The following is a 19541-nucleotide window of genomic DNA, read 5'->3' as shown; positions in this document are numbered from 1 at the left end:
CCAGTTATGGAGCAAGAGAGAAAGTGTGCTGGCAGTTCAGGCTGTGCACCCACAGTGGTTGGGGGCTTAAGTGCAGAGGTGGGTAGAGAAGTACAAGATATAGGTGCTGCACGTATAGGAATCCTCATCCCAAGGTAGGGGGAGCAATGTGATGAGACCCACTCTGACTGTGTCCCCAGAGCTCCATGACCATGTGGAGGAGGATGGAGGCCAAGGTGTGCCTTCCCCAGGACACCACTGCTGGCTGAGGTGAGAAGGTGCAAACTGTGTCCTGTTGCCTGGCTTCCCCCAGACATAGCTCAGGTGGTCCCATGCTGTCCTTCACAGTGGATCTGAACTCCACTATGAGGTTGTTTCCTCCAGAATCTGACCTTAAGACACAAATTCAAGTGCAAGTTGTTTACTTGGAGGTAATTATAGAAAATACCAGAAGACAATAGGGAAGTAGGAATGGGAAGCAGTATACAACAGTGAGCAGATTAACAATGTGGGCAACTAGGGCTTTTGTCTTTTCACCTCTCGGAGACTGGATAGAATATGCCTTAGTGTTTTCTTCCAGGGGTACAAAGTCTGAGGCATTCCCTCCACAGCACTCCAGCCACTTCCCACAGGTGGAGAGAAAGCCTTCAGACAAAGAGGCTCAGTGTGGGTACTGTTTACCTGTCAGCCAGGTGGCCTCTGATCTTCACTATCTCTCATATGTCTAAGATGACATGTGTCATCTAAGTAGCTCCTGTGCTACTACTGACACTGCCCTGGCTGGCCTTGACCTGCACATTAGTGCTGCAGTTTCCACATCCAGGTTTCAGAAAATGCCTCTTTCTGGTCATGTTAACTATCTTCATTATCTTAGCCCACATCTACACACACACACACACACACACACACACACACACACTTGTGCACAAACACACACACAGTGGTAACCAACCTCCAACATGGCCTCCACTGATCCTCATCTCCTGGTCTCACACCCTTGTAGAGTCCCCCCAAAACTGAACCAGAACTAATCTGGGTGGCAAATAGTACAAGGAAGAGGTGATGGTGTGTGACATCTGAAGCTGGATCACAAAGGGCTCAATGCCCTTTGGTTTCCATCTTGGTCTCTCAGAACATTCTATCTGGAGGAAGCCATATGAAGCACATAGCAGCCCTGTGGAGAGACTGACATGGAGGAGAACAGAGATCTCCTGTCAGTGGCCAACGTCAACTTGTAGTAATGAGTGTGAGCCACCTGAGAAGTGGATTCTTCAGAGCCAAACTAACCCTCATGTGAGGCCAGTGTAGTCAATGACTGAGTGTAGATGCTCAGACACTCAAGAGAGACAGTGACACCTGGAAACACCCCACCAAGTCTCCCTCAGATCCCTGACCCACTGACACCCTGAGAGACTTAAATTTCTTAAGCCACTAGGGGCAGGGTGATTAGACATGCAGCATTAGATAACTAACACATAAAACTGTGCACACACACATACACAAAACAGCTTACTATCCATGAAACATCCATCCCCTTGCATTTTTTTCTGCTTCACGTCAAAACCAAAAGTACATTGCAAATCTAAAAATGACCCAACTATCTTCCAGTTGGATTGGTTGTCTAAAACTGTTTCTAAACCATTGGACTGTATCTTCCCTGGAGTCCTAGGCAGGAGGATTTTTGTGGAAATCCATGGAAGGAACACTCCCAAATAAGTCAGACCCTCAGAACCTTGATGAAATAACACATGAGCTCAAAACAGTTGAGCTTAGTTAGTTCTCCAGAAACAGCTGTCCTCCAGTTAGTTCTCCAGAAACAACTGTCAGTGAAAAGTAATTTGTCCTCAGCGTTCAATGAGATATTGGAAACAGGTTCATACGTTCTTCCGTTTATTGGTAGCAGATTGTCCTGCTAGTAGATGACAGAGTCAATTAGAACAGGCTGATCAATACTGTAAAAAGGCATTATGTTCTCAGTATCAGCCCCTAAAGAGTAGATAAAAAAGCAAAAAAGTCACAAAAATGAAGTCAATGGGTCAGTTTATTTAAATGTTTTGCAAGTGTCTTTGCTTCTTTAAAATGGAAGTGAGAGCAGCTGAATATGCTAGAAGATAATTAGACCTCTTTGCATTGTTTCTTCAGCATAGTGAACTCAAATTTCCAAGGTTTGGTTGCAACAATAAAGGTGCAATAAAACATCTAAAAAAGACAAAAAGAATAATCAGCTCATAAGAAAGAAAAATAAAAAGCAAACAAATAAACATATGTTTCTATTTCCAGGTACCAGTATTTGGCTTCAGGGTGGCTAAAGGCTGCCTGAGCCAGTCATGCCTCCACAGTCTCTGGAACTGTTGAACCTGAGGCCATCTGGGAGAGGAGCCAGCCTCATTCACCAGGATGGACCACAGCCAATTCATCTCCATGTGATCTGAAGCCATCACGGATGTCTGAGCCATCATGGATAGCTGGACCCCAGAATAGCTGGACCCCAGAAACTGATTATTCTCAGAAATCCTCATCTCCAGATCTGTTGCTCATCTAGCCACCCTGACTTCCCTTCAGCCCACTGAGACTCCATGTTGCATGGAAAGCCCAGTGAATCCTACCCAGGAGCTACAACCCAACAAGAATAGTATAGAGTCCTGTATCCCTTGGTGAGGCTGGTCAAAATCAGGCCAGAGATGAGAAGCAAAGACTGCAGCCAGGGAGCTAAGGGGACACACAGAGCTCTTCCCAGGACCTGCAGAATGAGCAGAATTTCAGGTTCCTGGTGTGGGATGAGTTCAACTAAAATCTTTATTCAGTTAGAATAAAAATATAAACTAGGAATGCCTCCACTATATCAATGGAAACATGAATGGCAACATCCAATAGAATTGAAGTTATATAAGATAAAAGTACTGATATACAAGTACTGATAAAAAATCAGCTTGAGGAATAAAATAGGACCGAGCTACCAGCAATCCAGACAGACCATTGGAGAACTAAGGCCAGTCCAGGGATGCATCCCAGCTAGAGTGGCATCTGGGATGGGTTCAGCTGGTTCCCAGCAGTGGTAGGAAGGGGAGAGAGTGGATTTATCAGACAGTTAACTAATTGCTTAATTTCTGGATCAGCCAAAGTAGACAGGAAACAATCAGAAAGAAAAGAAATTGAAAAACAAAATATCAGGATCAATTCTAGAGGACATTTAAACAATGTATATCAAAAATCTTTAAGAAGCGAAAAATTACTAAATGAGTAGTTCAACTTCCAGGAACTTTACCTGCATGGAAACAATAACCAGATATACATTCAAATAGAAATAAAGAATATTAATTAAAGCACTGTTCATAATAGCTAAAAATTAGGAAAACTTAACCAATTCTCAGGAATTGGCTTAGAAAAATGTGTAAAACCATTAAATGAAATCACAGTTTCACTATATGATGCTCTCACATAATTTTACAGTTTTAGAAATTCTTAGAACCTATTATTAAGTGAAAATCTAGATTATAATACAGTAGAGAGTATGAGCTCAACTGCACAAAATACAAATATAAAATATAGGAAAGTTAATATAAATAACAATATATTGACAGTGGTAAACTCTACATAAGAGTATTTATAGTTGATTTTAAGTAATTTAATACTTTTGAAGTTTCCAAATTTTCTACATGAAATGAATCAGGCCAATAACTATTTAAAATCATATCAAGTTTTAAATTTATATTCCAAAGAGCTCAGATGTTTGCCTTTTCATCATTTCTAAATCCCAACAAATAATTGAAGGAAGTGTTTAGGTCAAATCTGTAAGAGTTCTATGAAATGAGAAAGGACCTTGTGCAAGGACAGAGACAGAGAGGATTCTCCATGTGATAAGAAGTGGATGCAATCAAGGTGATGAAGTCTTCTGAGCAGCAGAAGCTCCATGTAGAGGATGAGATCATAAGAGGAAACCAAGAAAGCAAACTGTCTCTAAACCCCACAAGACTTGAAGTCATCCTCAATTCTTCTCTCACTCTCCATGGCCAATCCATCAGAAATTCGAACCAAGCCTTTCACAGACATCCAGAACCCAGTACCTCTAGCATCCTAACCAACATCACAGACACCTACTGATCTTGCTATCTCCATCCCTGCCCCCATGCTGGCTCTTCTCCATGTGTCTCTCCATGTCTGCACTCCTATTTCGACCTGGCATGTCTCGAAAGCCCAATGACTTTTATGGGCTGTGTCAATGGGCACCTTTACCCTATGACCTCTACTGTCTGTGCCAAGGGTGCCTTTGCCCTCCAAGAGCTGTGTCAGTGGGCACTCTTGCCCTCTGACCTATATAGACCACATCAATGAGCACCCTCTGGCTTCCAGTTGGGTTCAGCCAAGGAGAGACAGAGGCAGGAGGTGGGAGGCATGAGGAGTTGAGGTCAGAGGGTTCCAATGGATTGGCTGTGGTTCCTGACAGGGACCCACAGATTGCTCCAGAAAAAAAAAAAGATATTAAAAAGAAAAGCTTAATGATTACTAGGGATATTAAAACATCTCAACCTTACTAGAAATCAGGGAGTGACAATGTGAAAAGGTGACAAGATCACCTTTCTCATACATCAGAATGAAAACATTTAAGACTCAACCCCAAGTGCTGAGGGAACATGAACAACAACACACACCACTGATGAAAGGTATGCTGGTTCAGCCACTTTGGAGAGTAAAACAGGTTGTAAGTCACATGTGGTAGCCCACGAACGCTTAAGCTGCATGTGTGGCAGTATGGTGGCCCCACTCCCGAGCCCCCCCTGCCCCGGGGGAAAGTCCCAAACCTGCTCAGTCAGCACCTGTCTCAACAGTCACTGCTTCACTTGTTAAAAGTGAAAACTTAAGACAACCACAGGTATGTAAAATAGCAAGATAGTTACATACAATGTAATACAGTCATATAAGAGCTTAATATGCACTAATACAAATAATTTTAGCCAATTTCTATATACATTAAATGACCCAAGAAATCATTTGGCATAAATAATATTAGATTGTACTAACATAACAAATCTCAAAACATATTGTTGAGTAGAAAAAAAAGAACAAGAGAAAGTTCCAAAATTTGTGAACCTTTTGAAAAATACGCAAAACTCTACATACACAGATTAAATATTAAAAAAAAAAAAACTAGTTAAGAACACCTCTCTCTCTCTGCCCCTGTCCTGTTCACACTGTCTTTCTCTATTTCTCAAAATAAATAAATAAACTTTAAAAACCTTAAAAAATAAAAATATTACTTAATTGAAGAGAAGTTCTAATAATTTATAATAATAGCCAACTTTCTAGATGTAGCCATTGACTTGCATTTGGTATTCATTAGAATACCTACTATTCATTGGAATATGAAGATGTGTTTTATTTGCACATTTGGGCAATTTTCAGGAACCACTAATCTGCCATTATTTTTGCTTAGCCATGTGTCATGCCAGCTTTAAGTACATACTAAATAGGTGTCTTCTGTGAAGACACAGAAATATACGTATATGCAGCTTCAAATATGAAAAAGAAAAAATGGATCTTCTATGAAAAGATAACCAAAACAAATTTGAAAAAGTGAAAAGGAAAGTTACATCTGTCCACCTGAACCTAGCCCAGCTTGCACAATAGTGAGAAATAATGAACAGGTATTGCTTTAAGCCACTAGGTGTCTATATGCATGCTGGTGGGGGTTAGGGGAAGGTGGTATCAGCAAAAAACAAAACAAAAGACAAACAAACAAACACCAATAAAAACGATAGAAACAATCTCTGTGTCTACAATATGGCCATCCTGGATCCTGAATATGATCAGAATATGGTTTAGAAAGGAAACTAGAAAATCAAAGCAGGATTGGTCCTATTGATGTTCTCAGTCTGGTACACAGACCTAAGGACTGCCCCCACTTGAGGCATATACCTTTTGCATTTGGGGGTCCTGTTGTAATAAGCAGTTTTCATTTTCTCCTGAAATTTTCTTGCACATTGTTCGGGCAATTTTGACTTCAAGAAAGTAATCCAAACTCTCTGTGACCTGTCAAGGAGCAATTTAAAAATTAGAGATCATAAACGAATACATGATATCAACTGCCATCTCTGATAAACGAGCATGTCGTTGACTACTTACAGCTAAGACTGTCTCCCTGTCTGCCTCCCTCCTACAGTTTCCTTGCCAGAAACTTTGGGATAACTGGAGGGGCAAGGGTTCTTCCCTTGATCCCTCTCCTTCTGTCTGTCTCTCATCACGATGTTGAATGTTAAATAATGACAACTGTCCCCAAGATAAGGCAAGAAAACTATCCCCCCAAAAATGCTTTCCCCAGAAAGGTAATGGTTTGCTTATTGGAGCCAGGTAAATAAACAGCAGAGTTTAAAATATCTTCATACTTAATAGATATTGGGGGAAGAAGACAAGACATCCCAGAACTCAAATTTACTTGGAGGGTATTGCTTCTCTCTCTAGCTTCTCTCCTCGGTACTTTTAGCAACCCCTTGTGATACACTCTCCTAAGTCCCTGACTTCAGGTCCTCTTCTTTACCTGTGCAGAACCCCCCACCAGCCCTTGTATTCCAGAGGGACCCATGGGGAAATTGAGATGCACAATGGCAAATGGAGACTTTCATTATTTAAAAGTGAGAACAAGGTAAGATTTTACAAGACTTAAGGGAGAGAAAGTATTAAAGACAATCACTAAGTTAAACAGAATAATTGACCCTAGAAGAATCAGAGACAGTTCACAAAATACAGTAAGCATTTTGGACATTCAAAAAAAGTTGCCCAGACATTAAAACAAAATGGTTGTGGTGGAAAGAATTCTAAGTATGGTTCTTGAATATCATATATACTTTACATTTTTTCAGTTATGTATATATGTGTATATAAAATGTTTGTAAGGACAGAGCCAACTGCCCTCAGGAAATGATGAGTCAGAAATTGAGTCTTCATTTCCATTTTTTAACTCAGCAACATCCAAACATACTCCTAGAGTTTGTTTTTATGATGGGATAACAAGTTTCTTAATGTCAATACAATCAGCTTTTGGGACTGGATCGATCTTTGTGGTGGGGGCTGTCCTGGGAACTGTAGGGTGCTTAGCAGCATCCCTGGTCTCTGCCCACTAGATGTCAGCAGCAGCCCCCTCTGGTTGTGATGACCAAAGATGCCTCCAGATATTGCCAAAAATTCCCTACCAAGCAAAATCCACGTCCACTTAAGAAACACTGCTTTATATCTGAGTAATACTTCCAAGTTAAAATTATCATAAAAACAAACTGCTCTGAATCATACTCAATAGCCACCAACCGACCATCAGCCCTATCTTGACCCCTGATTGCCCAGAAAAGGGAGGGGAATGGGGGTCCTGGCTGCTGAGGCAGCCCTGCCATAGACAGGCCCTCTGACCCTCCGGCTACAGTGTCCCACTACTCACACTTCATTCATATCACTTAATCAGTAACATATGCTCATTCCTAGCAGATATCCTGGGTTTAAATCTTGGCTTTTCTACATACTAGCTGTGTGTTCCTGAGCAAATGACTAAACACTTCAGTGCCTGTTTCCTCTTTAAAGTGCAAGAAAGTAGTTTCTATGTAATGAGTTGTGAGATTTGAATGAGCATATGAAAAGCAACCAGCCCCCAGGGCTGCTGGGTAGTTAAGTTTCTGACTCTCTGGCTAAAATGAACAAATCAGGAGACTATAGATGCTGGAGAGGATGTGGAGAAATGAGAACCCTCTTGCACTGTTGGTGGGAATGCAAACTGGTGCAGCCACTCCGGAAAACAGTGTGGAGATTCCTCAAAAAATTAAAAATAGATCCACCCTATGACCCAGCAATAGCACTGCTAGGAATTTACCTAAGGAATACAGGAGTGCTGATGCATAGGGGCACTTGTACCCCAATATTTATAGCAGCACTTTCAACAATAGCCAAGTTATGGAAAGAGTCTAAATGTCCATCAGCTGACGAATGGATAAAGAAATTGTGGTTTATATACACAATGGAATACTACTTGGCAATGAGAAAGAATGAAATATGGCCATTTTTAGCAACAGGGATGGAACTGGAGAGTGTTATGCTAAGTGAAATAAGTCATACAGAGAAAGACAGATACTATATGTCTTCACTCTTATGTGGATCCTGAGAAACTTAACAGAAGACCATGGGCGGGGGGAAGGAAAAATAAAGTTACAGAGGGAGAGAGCCAAACCATAAGAGACTCTTAAAAACTGAGAATAAACTGAGGGTTGATGGGGAGTGGGAGGGAGAGGAGGGTGGGTGATGGGCATTGAGGAGGGCATCTGTTGGGAGGAGCACTGGGTGTTGTAAGGAAACCAATTTGACATTAAATTTCATATTAAAAAAAAGGCTTCTGACTCGATTTTGGCTTAGGTCATGATCTCGTGGTTATTAATATGGAACCCCACATAGGTCTTGGCAGTGACAGAAAAGAGTCTGCTTGGGATTTTCTCTCTCCCTCTCTGTCTCTCTGTCTCTCTGTCTCTCTCTCTCTCTTAAAATAAACTTTAAAACAAAATAGAGAAAGAAAAGGAAAAGCAACCAGAGTTGACCCTTGAACAACGTGGTGGTTACAGGCACAGTCAAAAATCCAAGTGGAAATTTTGACTCCTCAATAACTTAACTACTAATAGAAGACTTAACAATAACATAAACAATCAATTAACATATTTTGTGTATCATATATATTCTATACTGTATCCTTGCAATAAAGTAAGCTAGAGTAAACAAAATTTTATTTAAAAAAGTCATAAGGAAGAGAAAATATATTTACAGTACTGCACTGTATTTCTTGAAACAAATTAGCATATAATTGGACCCATGGTGCTCATTTTTACCATCATTCACCTCGCACAAAATCTACAGCAGAGCCTTAGTCAACTGTGAACTAGAGCAAGTGGTTGCAAACTTCTTTAAGAACTGGAGGGTGAATATTTTAGGCTCAGAACACACAGTCTTCTCATTGCAGTGCAAAAGTAGCCTTAGACAGCTCTCAAATAATTCAGGTGACAATGCTCAATAAAACTTTATTTATAGACACAGAAATTTAAATTTTATGTAATTTTCATATCACAAAATACTATTTTTATTTCTTATAACCATTCTTAGTTCATGGGGCATACAAAATAAGCAGCAAGCCAGACTTGCCTGGAGGCTATAATTGTCTAACTCCTGATATAGATCTTTGTACGTTTAAGTTAAATCATCCAGTAAAATAAAGCTCTTTTCTTTATATAGAACCTGTGTGTGTGTTACTAAGTTTAATCTGAATTATCACCAAGCACTTTTCTTTTTGCTTTTTTTTTTGTTTAACATTTATTTATTTATGAGAGAGAGAGAGAGAGAGCAAGTGGGGGGGGGGGGGGAGAGAGGGAGACAGAATCTGAAGCAGGCTCCAGGCTCTGAGCTGTCAGCACAAAGCCCAGTGAGGGGCTCGAACTGACAAATTGTGAGATCATGACCTGAGGTGAAGTCAGACACTTAACTGACTGAGCCACCCAGGTGCTCCAAGGAATTTCAAATACCTCTGTTCTAGCCTCTTTTTGAATCCGTTTCAACCTGATTCTTTTGAATTCTTACCTGCATTCAAGAGTTACTATGAGCTGAGAAATAAAATGTACATTCATGGGGAAAAAAATAGCACACAGTACAAAATAATTTATAATTTGGAGGACATGAGAATTTGCAGTATATTTGATTAAATACCTGCCTATAAAGCAGAACCATTTATTTGTGGAAGTGAAAAAGCACAAATAAAGAGAAGTCCATGAAAGTATAGTTTTGGACAAGGTGGGAACTTCATTAAGGACAGGCACTAACCATAAATGAGACCCAAAGACAATTGATATTTATGAGGCTTTACTTTGGCCACCCAGTGGTGAGGGAGAGAGTCAAAGTCTGTGTGTGTGTTGAGGATGGACAAGGGGTCAAATGTCCCAGCCTCATAGAGGATGAAGCTGCCAAATGAGCCTTCTCTCCTGACCCTGTTAAGAAAAGAGTAACCTGAGTAGGTTCCTGGTGACCTGGAGGGATGTACAGCAAAGGTTAGAAGGAAGAGGGGCAAGAGGGGACAGAGCTAGCGAATGAGGAAGAAAAGCAAAAAATGCATCCCTGTACTACATGTCACTTTGATGTCACAGGGTAGCCCCCATGCCCCATTAGCCACTCTCTCTTCCCTTTCTTAAAGTCCAGCCAGACTGGCTGAACCCCCTTTCCTTCTGTGTGCCTACTGATTATTCTCTGGGGTTTCCCCAAACCACAGTCCAATCATCGTTCTCAGGAGACAGCATTGGTACTCTCTTCTATGATACAGTCCATATTCCAATTCCTCCAACTAGTCCAATAACATCTTTTATATGTTTTTTTTTAATTATTCAAGAGATAAGACAAGACCACACATTGAATTTAGTTGTCCTGTTTCTTACATCTCCTTTAATCAAGCAGTTTTCCTGCTTTTTCTCCTTGTCTTTCATGACACTGATATTTTTAAGAGGTCTTACATAATGCTCTATAATATGGATTTGTCTAACTGTTCCTTCGTATTACCTTCAGGGGATGGATTTTTTTTTTTCTCCCAAGATTTTATTTAAGTTCAAGTTAGTTAACATATAGTGTAGTATTGGCTTCAGGAGTAGAATTTAGTGATTCATCACTTACATATAACACCCAGTGCTTATCACAACATCACTCCTTAATCCCCATCACCTGTTTAGCCTGTACCCCCACCCATATCCCCTCTAGCAACCCTCAGTTTGTTCTCTATAGTTAAGAGTCTTTTATGGTTTGCCTCCCTCTCTGTCTTTATTTTATTTTATTTTATTTTATTTTATTTTATTTTATTTTATTTTGTTTTGTTTTGTTTTTCCTTCTCTTCTTTCAGGGGATGGATTTTAGACAAGAACACCATAGAAAGATAAGGTTGTGTCCTTTCCATGACATCACATCAGGGACACATGATGTCAATTTGTCCCAGTGTTGGTGATGAGCATTGGGTGAGCCAGGCATTCACCAGATTTCCTAATTGTAAGGGTATATTTTCCCTCTTATAATTAATGAAAGAATCCCTCCAGCAATTTGTCCTCCACACTGTCCCACCAAGTGGATGTAGGATTCATTGATGATGTTTGCCTGAAGTAGTTGTTGCCATTACGATTTGCTACTTACATAGTCTTTTACATATAGAGGTAGGCATTTTCCTGTAAAGAAGAGCCTTCCCTTCTCTGTCCTGGTTCGTTTTTTTCAGCAAAAGCTGGACGTGCACTTTCTTTGCTTTTTCACTGTTACAATCCATGCCCGTAATTACTAATTTTGATGATACCAGCCCAAACTATCCCAAACTGGGCCCTTCAAGAGCCCTTCTTGGGTTCTCACCTATGCTCTCTGATATGACTATAATCAATTTTGTTATTTTAATGGATATTTTATGTTTCATCCTGGAATAATAAAGGATGAATCCTAATTAATTTTCCTCCAAAAAACCCTAAAATAAAATTAATATATATTTGGCTAAAGACATTTCTCAGCTCTTTTCCACTCCCTGGTCTCTGTGGCCCTCCATGGATAATGGTACCCCTATGACTGCACCTTGGAGAGAAAGAGCAAGAAGAAAATGCTCACTGACCTGCTCCTGGGATTTCAGGACCTTCACCACCTTGTAGCTGTACTTGTCTTTGCTGGTCTTATTAAATTCTTTCATGGCAAACCACAGTGCTTGTTGCACATATATGTAGGTTTCAGGGATGTCTTGGAATTTCCTCACCACCTTTGGCCTGCCCCAGGCATGAACACTTCCAGATACAAGGGCCACAGTGGCCACCAGGAGCAGCAGGCTCTGGCAGAGTCTGGCCATGGCACCTCAGCCAAGGGGGCACACGCCTTGTTCCTTTTTTCCTTCCAGGGCTGGACTGGGCTGGGCTGGCCCTGCTGCTTCTGCACCCCTAGATCTTCCTGGCACTGCTAGGAGTGAAAGAGGGATAACTTCTGTTATCTTTGTGTCTTCTGGGCTTCTCTTTCTCCTTTCCCAAAGAGAAGAGGAGTGATAAATCACAATCACAATTCAGAGCATTTTCCCATTTTGGCTGTTTCTTTCTGGAAGGATGCATGCCTCCATGCACTCACATTTCCCTTCCTTACCAGGAGATTCCTGCCTCCTTGTCTGTGAGGTCCCAACACATCCACTGCAGGTGCCTGCCTGTATCAGGTTTCTATGCACAGAATGGGATAAGGACCTGCAACAGACACACTGCCACAGGGAGAACATTGGTCTCAAAACTCATCTTATTATTTCCTCTCCAGGAGCATGTATGAAAATCCTCAGCCAGAGCCTTTGTCCTGCCTCAAAAGTACCCCCTGCATCTCCCCTGTTTCCAGTCAGGCTCACTATCAATCACACTGAGATCTATTTATGGAGTATTATTGAGACGTGCCAGGCCTCATAATAAGGATGTCACATGTTTCTCTTATTTAATCATCCCCTTTCGGGCCACATAACGAGTAACCCCTTTTTACACAGGAAGAAAGTGGGACTCACAGAGAGTTCAAGTAAATGCCTCAGGCTGCTTGACTGCGTGTCATAACTTTTGCCTGCCTGACACATACCTTCATACTTACCTCAGTCTAACAGATGAGAATGTGTAGATCACAGCTTGTAGTATAAATTTGTTTTTGAGGAGATTCCATTCTACTACAGAAGGTGAATCAGGATGTAGTTCGTGAGACAGAGGCACAACAGTTAATGTGTTAAATATAGGTAATGAAGAAACAAATCGCTTGAGAGATGTAGGGGTCAAGATCAGACCACCTCAAAACGAGCCACTTTAGCATGAAGATTATTTTGATTTAACAAACAATCAAAACCAGGGCTCCCAGGTGGCTCCAACTCTTGATTTTGGCTCCAGTCATGATCTCATGGTTCATGATCAAGCCCCATGTTAGGCTTCACGCTGACAGTGCAGAGCCTGCTTAGGATTCTCTCTCTCCCTCTCTCTTTCTCTCCCTCTCTCTCTGCCCTTTCCCTGCTTGAGCTCTCTCTCTCTCTCTCTCTCTCTCTCTCTCTCTCTCTCTCAAAATAAATAAATAAACTTTACTTTTTTATTTTTTTATTTTATTAATGTTTATTCATTTTTGAGAGAGAGAGAGAGCACTAGAAGGGGAAAGGCGAAGCAAGAGAGAGACACAGAATCTGAAGCAGGCTCCAGGCTCTGAGCTTTCAGCACAGAGCCCAATGTGGGGCTCAAACCCACAAACTGTGAGATCATGACCTGAGCCAAAGTTGGACGCTTAACCCACTGAGCCACTCAGGTACCCCTAAATATATAAACTTTAAAAAACTAAAAATTAAAAGTAAAAAACAATCAAAATCTAGTAGATTCAGGAAAAGTTCTTTACTTCCTTCCCTCCCTCAATTGCCCAAAAAGAATTTAGATAGAGGGCCTGCTCCAGAAAGAGAGCTACCACCACAAACAACTATATTATGCTGTGAACAAGGTATGGTAGACAGGAAGGAACCTAGCAAGGCCTGTTGGATCAAAGCCCTCTCTGTGTTCCATTGTTTCTGTGGGCCCAAAAAAGATTTGTTTACCAAACATCTATTCTTTTTCATTCTTCCTGAGGATTACATCCCTTCCCCTTGAAGTTCCAGACCCTGCCCCTTTTCCCTTAATTCAGAATCACATGCATACCTCAGTTTGCCTGTCTTTGGAATTTCCATATCTGTGTGGGTTCCCCATGTATATGAAATTAAATTTTATTTTTCTCCTGTCAATTTGTTGCATGTCAATTTGGTTCTTAGTCTGGTTAGAAGAATCTTGAAGGAGACAGGAAATTTTTCCTCCCCCAGCAGAGACAAAGGCAGAATCCATAAGTTGTGTTCATCGCAGACAAGCAGTAAGTACATCTTGCCTAAGTTGAACAAGGAATGTGATGGCAGAACGAAAAGACACCTGATATCCATCAGACACTAACTACACATGAGTTCCATGGAACACAGAATATTTATGATGTCTTATGTCAACCACACAACAATGATGCTATCCTGGCCCCATGTGTCTTCACCCTAGGAACCACCAAACCAAATCCTCAGGATGTCTGGCTGTGACAGGCAGACCTGCCTGTGTGTCTCCTCAGTGCCAGGGTGTGCTTCTGACCTGCTGTGCAACTTTGATCAAACCCCCACTGTGGACACCATAACCCCATCAGTGGGGAGCCTGAGGCAGCAAAGAGTTGCCCAAGGTCCTGGCAAGATGGCCTTTCCATCTCCCCTGCTTGCTTCCATATGTGGAGTGTGTTAATCTGCTCCCTTTCCTTTCCTAGCCTTTCACCTGATGGTTTGCACTGACTTGATACACATGGGACTTGCTCAAGCAGCTAACTTTGGCCTATGAGTTTCTCTGCTCCATGATATCTGAATGAATTGCCCAGGGCATACTTGGAGGCCACCCAGGCATCACAGTCCTTCCCCACCAGCTACACCCCAGATGTACCTTAGAACCAAGCTCTTCACCACTTTCCTGCTTGCTGAGGCTTAAGCTGGCTGTCCTCACCCACAGGTGGTATCTTTCTCCTTCCTGAGGACTTGAGCTCTAAGCAGCTCCCTTCGTGAGCCACTCTCCAGCCCCAACACATTCAGTTCATGCCCCTGGTCAGGGTGTCAGTCAGACCTGAGCTCAAGGGTGCTTCTGCCCTCTGGTTGCACTCCCTGGTCAGGTGGTCACATCTATGACCCCTTTGTGAGGTAAGTCCAGCCCCTCTGATGCTGTTCAAGTGTGGGGCACCTCTGATTGGTCGCTCAGCTCTCAGAGGCCCACAAGGTCAGTAAGAGCCACCAGTATCTGCCCCTAGTGCAGAAATCTTGCCTGTTCCATACCTCCTTGCTTTCTAAATTCCTGGGCTTTGGAATTGACCCCTTGGGAATTAAAGCACCTCCATGGCCATTTCTGTCAGGCTTCTGTTATATGACTCCATAGTCCTAGAGGCAGGATGAGGCACCACACTGCCAGTCTCGGAATCTGGGACCAGGAGGCCCTTGAGGAGGTGGTGCCTATGGCTTGCCAGGAGCTGCCCCAGAAACACCAAGTAGAAGGCATCATTTGGCAATGGCAGTGCTCATATAACATACCTCTAGAGGATGAACAAATTAGCAGACCCATTAGCTATATTTCCACCATTAACCTTGTCCCGGATAAGCATTCCCCATTCTGCCTCCCTCTCCCTTGTTGGGGTTCCCTCTTCTGGTAGTGATTCTCAGGCCCCAAGCCAGGCTCCGCTGAGGAGCACCCTCCATCCCACTCTGTAGTTAGAGCTTACAATGACAATGAGGGAGCTCCCAAGAATTCAGAAACCTGGGAATTAATATTTGTGTTTCCAGAACAAAATATAAATCAGCATAATGAGGGTCATACCTGAGATATATAAGCTAAAACTCCAAACAGGAAATCTTAGGCACATAAAACTTGAGTCACCTGGCTAACAGGTGTTAACACAAACACAACTGTGTGCTCTATTCGAGGAGACCTTTCTAAGCATGCATAAAACCCAGACACCAAAATGGTAAAGAGTGACTGATTTGGCCACACATTTTGTTGCACATGCACACATGTACACAGAGTCAAGAGATTGGGAACACAGACTAAGTTATTTGGAAGATATTTCATATTTGGCAAAGGACGAAATTCTCTTTTATGGAAAAAGCTCTTTAAAATCCAAAAGTAAAAGACAATTTCCCCATTGGCTTGGCTCAAAGTGAACCAAGAATTCAAGCAGACAATATACTCAAAAGGAATCCATTTCTCCCCTTGGCCACACATCAATTGTTAGAAAACAACTGGCTTGTGGTGAGGCCTCTCTGTAGCCACCTCTGTTGATCCACATTATACCTGGCATCTGTGCCATAGGTCTGGACAGGAACCCAGGCATTTGTGACCCCATATCTTCTGAAGAAGGTGGTATTCATAAGGTAAGAGGGGCTGTGGGGTGGGAGAGTGGATGAATGCTGTGATGGGTGTGTACCCACAGGTCATTTTGCTCATGACTTCAGCATCAGGATTTGAAGAAAGGACCAGCTGGGTGCTTGTCACTCAAAGTGTCCCTTGTGTTCAAAGTGCAACTAGGATGCATCTGGGCTCACTACTCATGTGTAGGGTAGTCTTCTAAACAACTTTATCAAAATCTAATTCCCATACCATTCATCCATGTATGTAAACAATTCAGTGGTTTGTAGCATATTCACAGAGTTTAATGTCCAAACCCACAATCAAGTTTACATTTTCATTACTCCCAAAAGAAACCCAGCACTACTAAGCTGTCACCCCAGCCTCTTGACCCCCTTTAGCCCTAGACAACCATTAATCTCTTTCTCTATTGATTTACCTATTCTGGACATTTCATATAAATGGAATCATATGATACCTGACCTTTTACTGGTCATGGCTTCTTTTACTTAGCATTTTTTCAAGTCATTCATGTTATAGCATGTCTTGCTACTTCATTTCTTTTTATTGCCAAGTAATATTCTCTTGTATGTGTACACCACATTTCATTGATCTATTCACCAATTAGTGCACATTTTGATTGTTTCTACTGTTAAAAAGAAAACCACAGGTCCAAATATCATCACTTAGGTAAAGGCCCCAAGTAAGTAAACCAAGACTTAATACCTAACCTAACTACAGTTTCAACCACATAGAAATGCCAGTCAACATGGAATTTCCTGGTCAGCACTAGGAAATTAACTGATAGGCCCCCCCCTTTTTTTTTTCCTTAGAAGGGCGACTTTGCTTAAACTTATTCCTTGCAAATAAATTCCTTTCTTCTTCTCCTACCCCTCATCCTCCTCTACCCCCTCTTCGTCTCCCTCTCCCTTCTTCTTGTGCCTCTTCTTTTCCTCTTCCTCCTCCTCCTCTTTCTTCTTCTTCTTCTTCTTCTTCTTCTTCTTCTTCTATTGCCCTCTACCTTTAAAAACACTTGTTTATTTGTTTGTTTAACTCAGCAGAGTTCCCTTCTACTTTCTAGACAGGTAATGCCTAACTCATGAATCATTTAGTAAATCCAATTAGACCTTCAAACTTATTCATTGAATTTTCTTTTAACACCAATTTTTGGTTATTATGAATAATACTGTTATGAATCTTTATTCTAAGCTTTTGTATGGACACTTGAGTATATACCTAAGAATGGAATTATTGGGTTGCATTGTAACTCTATATTTAATTTTTTGATGAACTACTGGATGGTTTTCCAAAGTGGGTGCACCATTTTACATTCCCATCGGCAGCATATAAGGTTTCTAATTTCCATGCATCCTTGCCAAAACTGGTTATTGTCTTTTTGATTATAGTCATCTTAGTGGGAAGGAAGTAAGACAAGTGCTAAGAATTTGACAAATGTGACACAGTAAATTTTAATTTCCATAATATCAAAGTGCTTTTAGGAGTAATTTTTTAAAACAAGAATCCAATAGGAAACTCAGAAAAAAAAGTCATGAACATACAAATCACAGAAAGGAAATATATATGTCTGTGTTACTCATGTGGAAATAAGCTTAACTTCAACAATAAAAATTCAAGTTAACCCAGCAATGAAATGTCACTATTCTCCCATACATGGGGGGAAAATTAAACACAATGACAATGCTCTGTTGATAAAGCACCTTCATCCGCACTGACAGAGTAGGAATCAAACAGTCTTTGTTAACAGTGATTTAGCAATAACTGTTAAACATTTAAAAGTTACATATTATTCAGCACAGTGTTCCACAATCTGGGACATTGTCTCACAGAAATACTTTACTATCAGCACAAAATTGAAAATTATTCACTGTATTACAGTTTCTAATAAAAAACAAGACATGAGGAAAACAGCCCAAATATGTATCTATAGTAGACTACTAAATAAAATGTTTAATATTCTGTAGCCACTGTGGAAAACAGTGTGGAAATTCCTCAAAAAATTAAAAATAGAACTACCCTAAAATCTAGTAATCACACTACTAGGTATTGACCCAAAGAATACAAAAATACTAATTCAAAAGAATATGCGCACCCCTATATTTATTGCAGCATTATTTACAATAGCCAAATTATGGAAGTAACCCAGGTGTCCATCAATAAATGACTGGATAAAGAAGATGTGATGTGCGATATAGGTATATATACACATATACATATATATGTGTGTATATGTATATATATATATGACTGGATAAAGGATATGTGAGATTTTATATATATATATATATATATATATATATATATATATATAATACATCCATAAAAAAAGAATAAAATCTTGTAATTTGCAAGAACATGGGTGGAGCTAGAGTATAATGCTTAGTGAAATAAGCCTGTCAAAGAAAGACAAATACCATATGATTTCACTTATATGTGGAATTTAAGAAACAAAACAAACAAGCAAAGGAAAAAAGAGAAAGAATTAATGAGAGAGAAAGAGAAACCAAGAAATAGACTCTTAACCACAGAGAACAAACTGATAGTTACCAGAGGGGAGGTGGGTGGAGGGATGGGTGAAACAGATGATGGAGATGAAGGAGTGAACTTGTGATGAGCACTGAGTGATGTATGAAATTGTTGAATCACTATATAATACACCTGATACCAATATAACACTATATGTTAACTACACTGGAATTATGATAAAAACTTAATAAACTAAAAAATATGTAATATCTATGAAATGAGATCTAAAAAATCAATCAAAGCATGGGTATGTATTAACAAGGAATGATATCTGCTCTATATAAATAAGCAAGGTGTAAAACATTAAGCAGAGAAAGGTCTGGATTTGTTATGAATACATCATGATTTGTCAAACTCAAAAAAAAAAAAAAAGAAAAGGAAATTTTAGGGTTTTGAACCATTCACAGGCCAGTGCCTGATGTATGGGAATACACAGGAACATCATATTCTAAGTTAATTATTTCCATAATGCTCTAGCTCTTAATAATAAAATAGAACTAATAATAAAGTGGAATAACTTCTATAAAAATTTCAAAGCTCCATAGTAAAAATAAATGTAGAGAAGACCTTAAGATGCAGAAAAGCAAGTGCCTAATCCACTCTTAACCTCTCAGTTCCATTCCACATGACTCATAAAAGATATTGTGAGTTCTTGATACAAAAGATGAGAGTTTGGTGCACATGTTAGCTCTTTATCTTTCCCCTTCTGCTCATTGGATGGATGGATGAATGGATGGATGGATGGATGGATCAATGGATCAACTGATCAATCAATTGATGGACTGATGGACGGATCGATTGATGGATGGACTGATTGATGGATCAATCGATAGATATTCTACTTGTTACTTGTATAAGTTTAAAAATATAATTAAACCTCTTTTGATTCATCAACTTCCAGGAACTTCTTTTGAACCTATCTCCATAGGATAAGGGTGTTAGCAGCCCCATCTATTCAATTACCTCCTTTATCCCTCTGTCCCACCATATGTTGTTCAAATCCTCATTTGTCCCTCTTCCCACAACTGTGCTTTGCCTGTTGGATTATCCAAAAACTTGAAAAACAAAACAATAGATGCT

At 40.4% G+C, this 19541-nt stretch overlaps 1 protein-coding gene across 2 annotated transcripts; it reads right to left on the bottom strand.

The window, feature by feature from the left end:
• Nucleotides 1-2002: 2002 nt before the first annotated feature.
• LOC121012570 (cystatin-13-like) lies at nt 2003-14696 on the bottom strand. 2 transcript variants are annotated; one of them, XM_040447877.1, is made up of 4 exons: nt 14472-14696; nt 11612-11946; nt 5893-6006; nt 2003-2178 (listed from the first exon to the last, which is right to left on the bottom strand). In XM_040447877.1, exons 2-4 carry the CDS (start codon nt 11837-11839, stop codon nt 2095-2097), a joined length of 426 nt encoding a protein of 141 aa, XP_040303811.1. In that variant the 5' UTR covers nt 11840-11946; nt 14472-14696; the 3' UTR covers nt 2003-2094. The 2 variants fall into 2 exon arrangements, with proteins under 2 accessions (XP_040303811.1, XP_040303812.1); XM_040447878.1 differs by having other exon boundaries at nt 11612-11943.
• Nucleotides 14697-19541: the final 4845 nt, after the last annotated feature.

Source organism: Herpailurus yagouaroundi, unplaced genomic scaffold, assembly GCF_014898765.1.
Source record: "Herpailurus yagouaroundi ecotype Mexico unplaced genomic scaffold, PumYag 196, whole genome shotgun sequence".
NCBI lineage: Eukaryota > Metazoa > Chordata > Mammalia > Carnivora > Felidae > Herpailurus > Herpailurus yagouaroundi.
The sequence above is the reverse complement of the archived record's forward strand: the minus strand, read 5'-3'. Positions and strand labels throughout refer to the sequence as shown.

Coding starts and splice junctions, on each gene's coding strand:
- LOC121012570 (XM_040447877.1), bottom strand. CDS start 11,839: ATGGCCAGACTCTGCCAGAGCCTGCTGCTCCTGGTGGCCACTGTGGCC. Junction 6,007..11,611: donor TCCTGAAATCCCAGGAGCAG/GTCAGTGAGCAT, acceptor GCTCCTTGACAG/GTCACAGAGAGTTTGGATTA. Junction 2,179..5,892: donor AGGACCCCCAAATGCAAAAG/GTATATGCCTCA, acceptor TGTCTTTTTTAG/ATGTTTTATTGCACCTTTAT.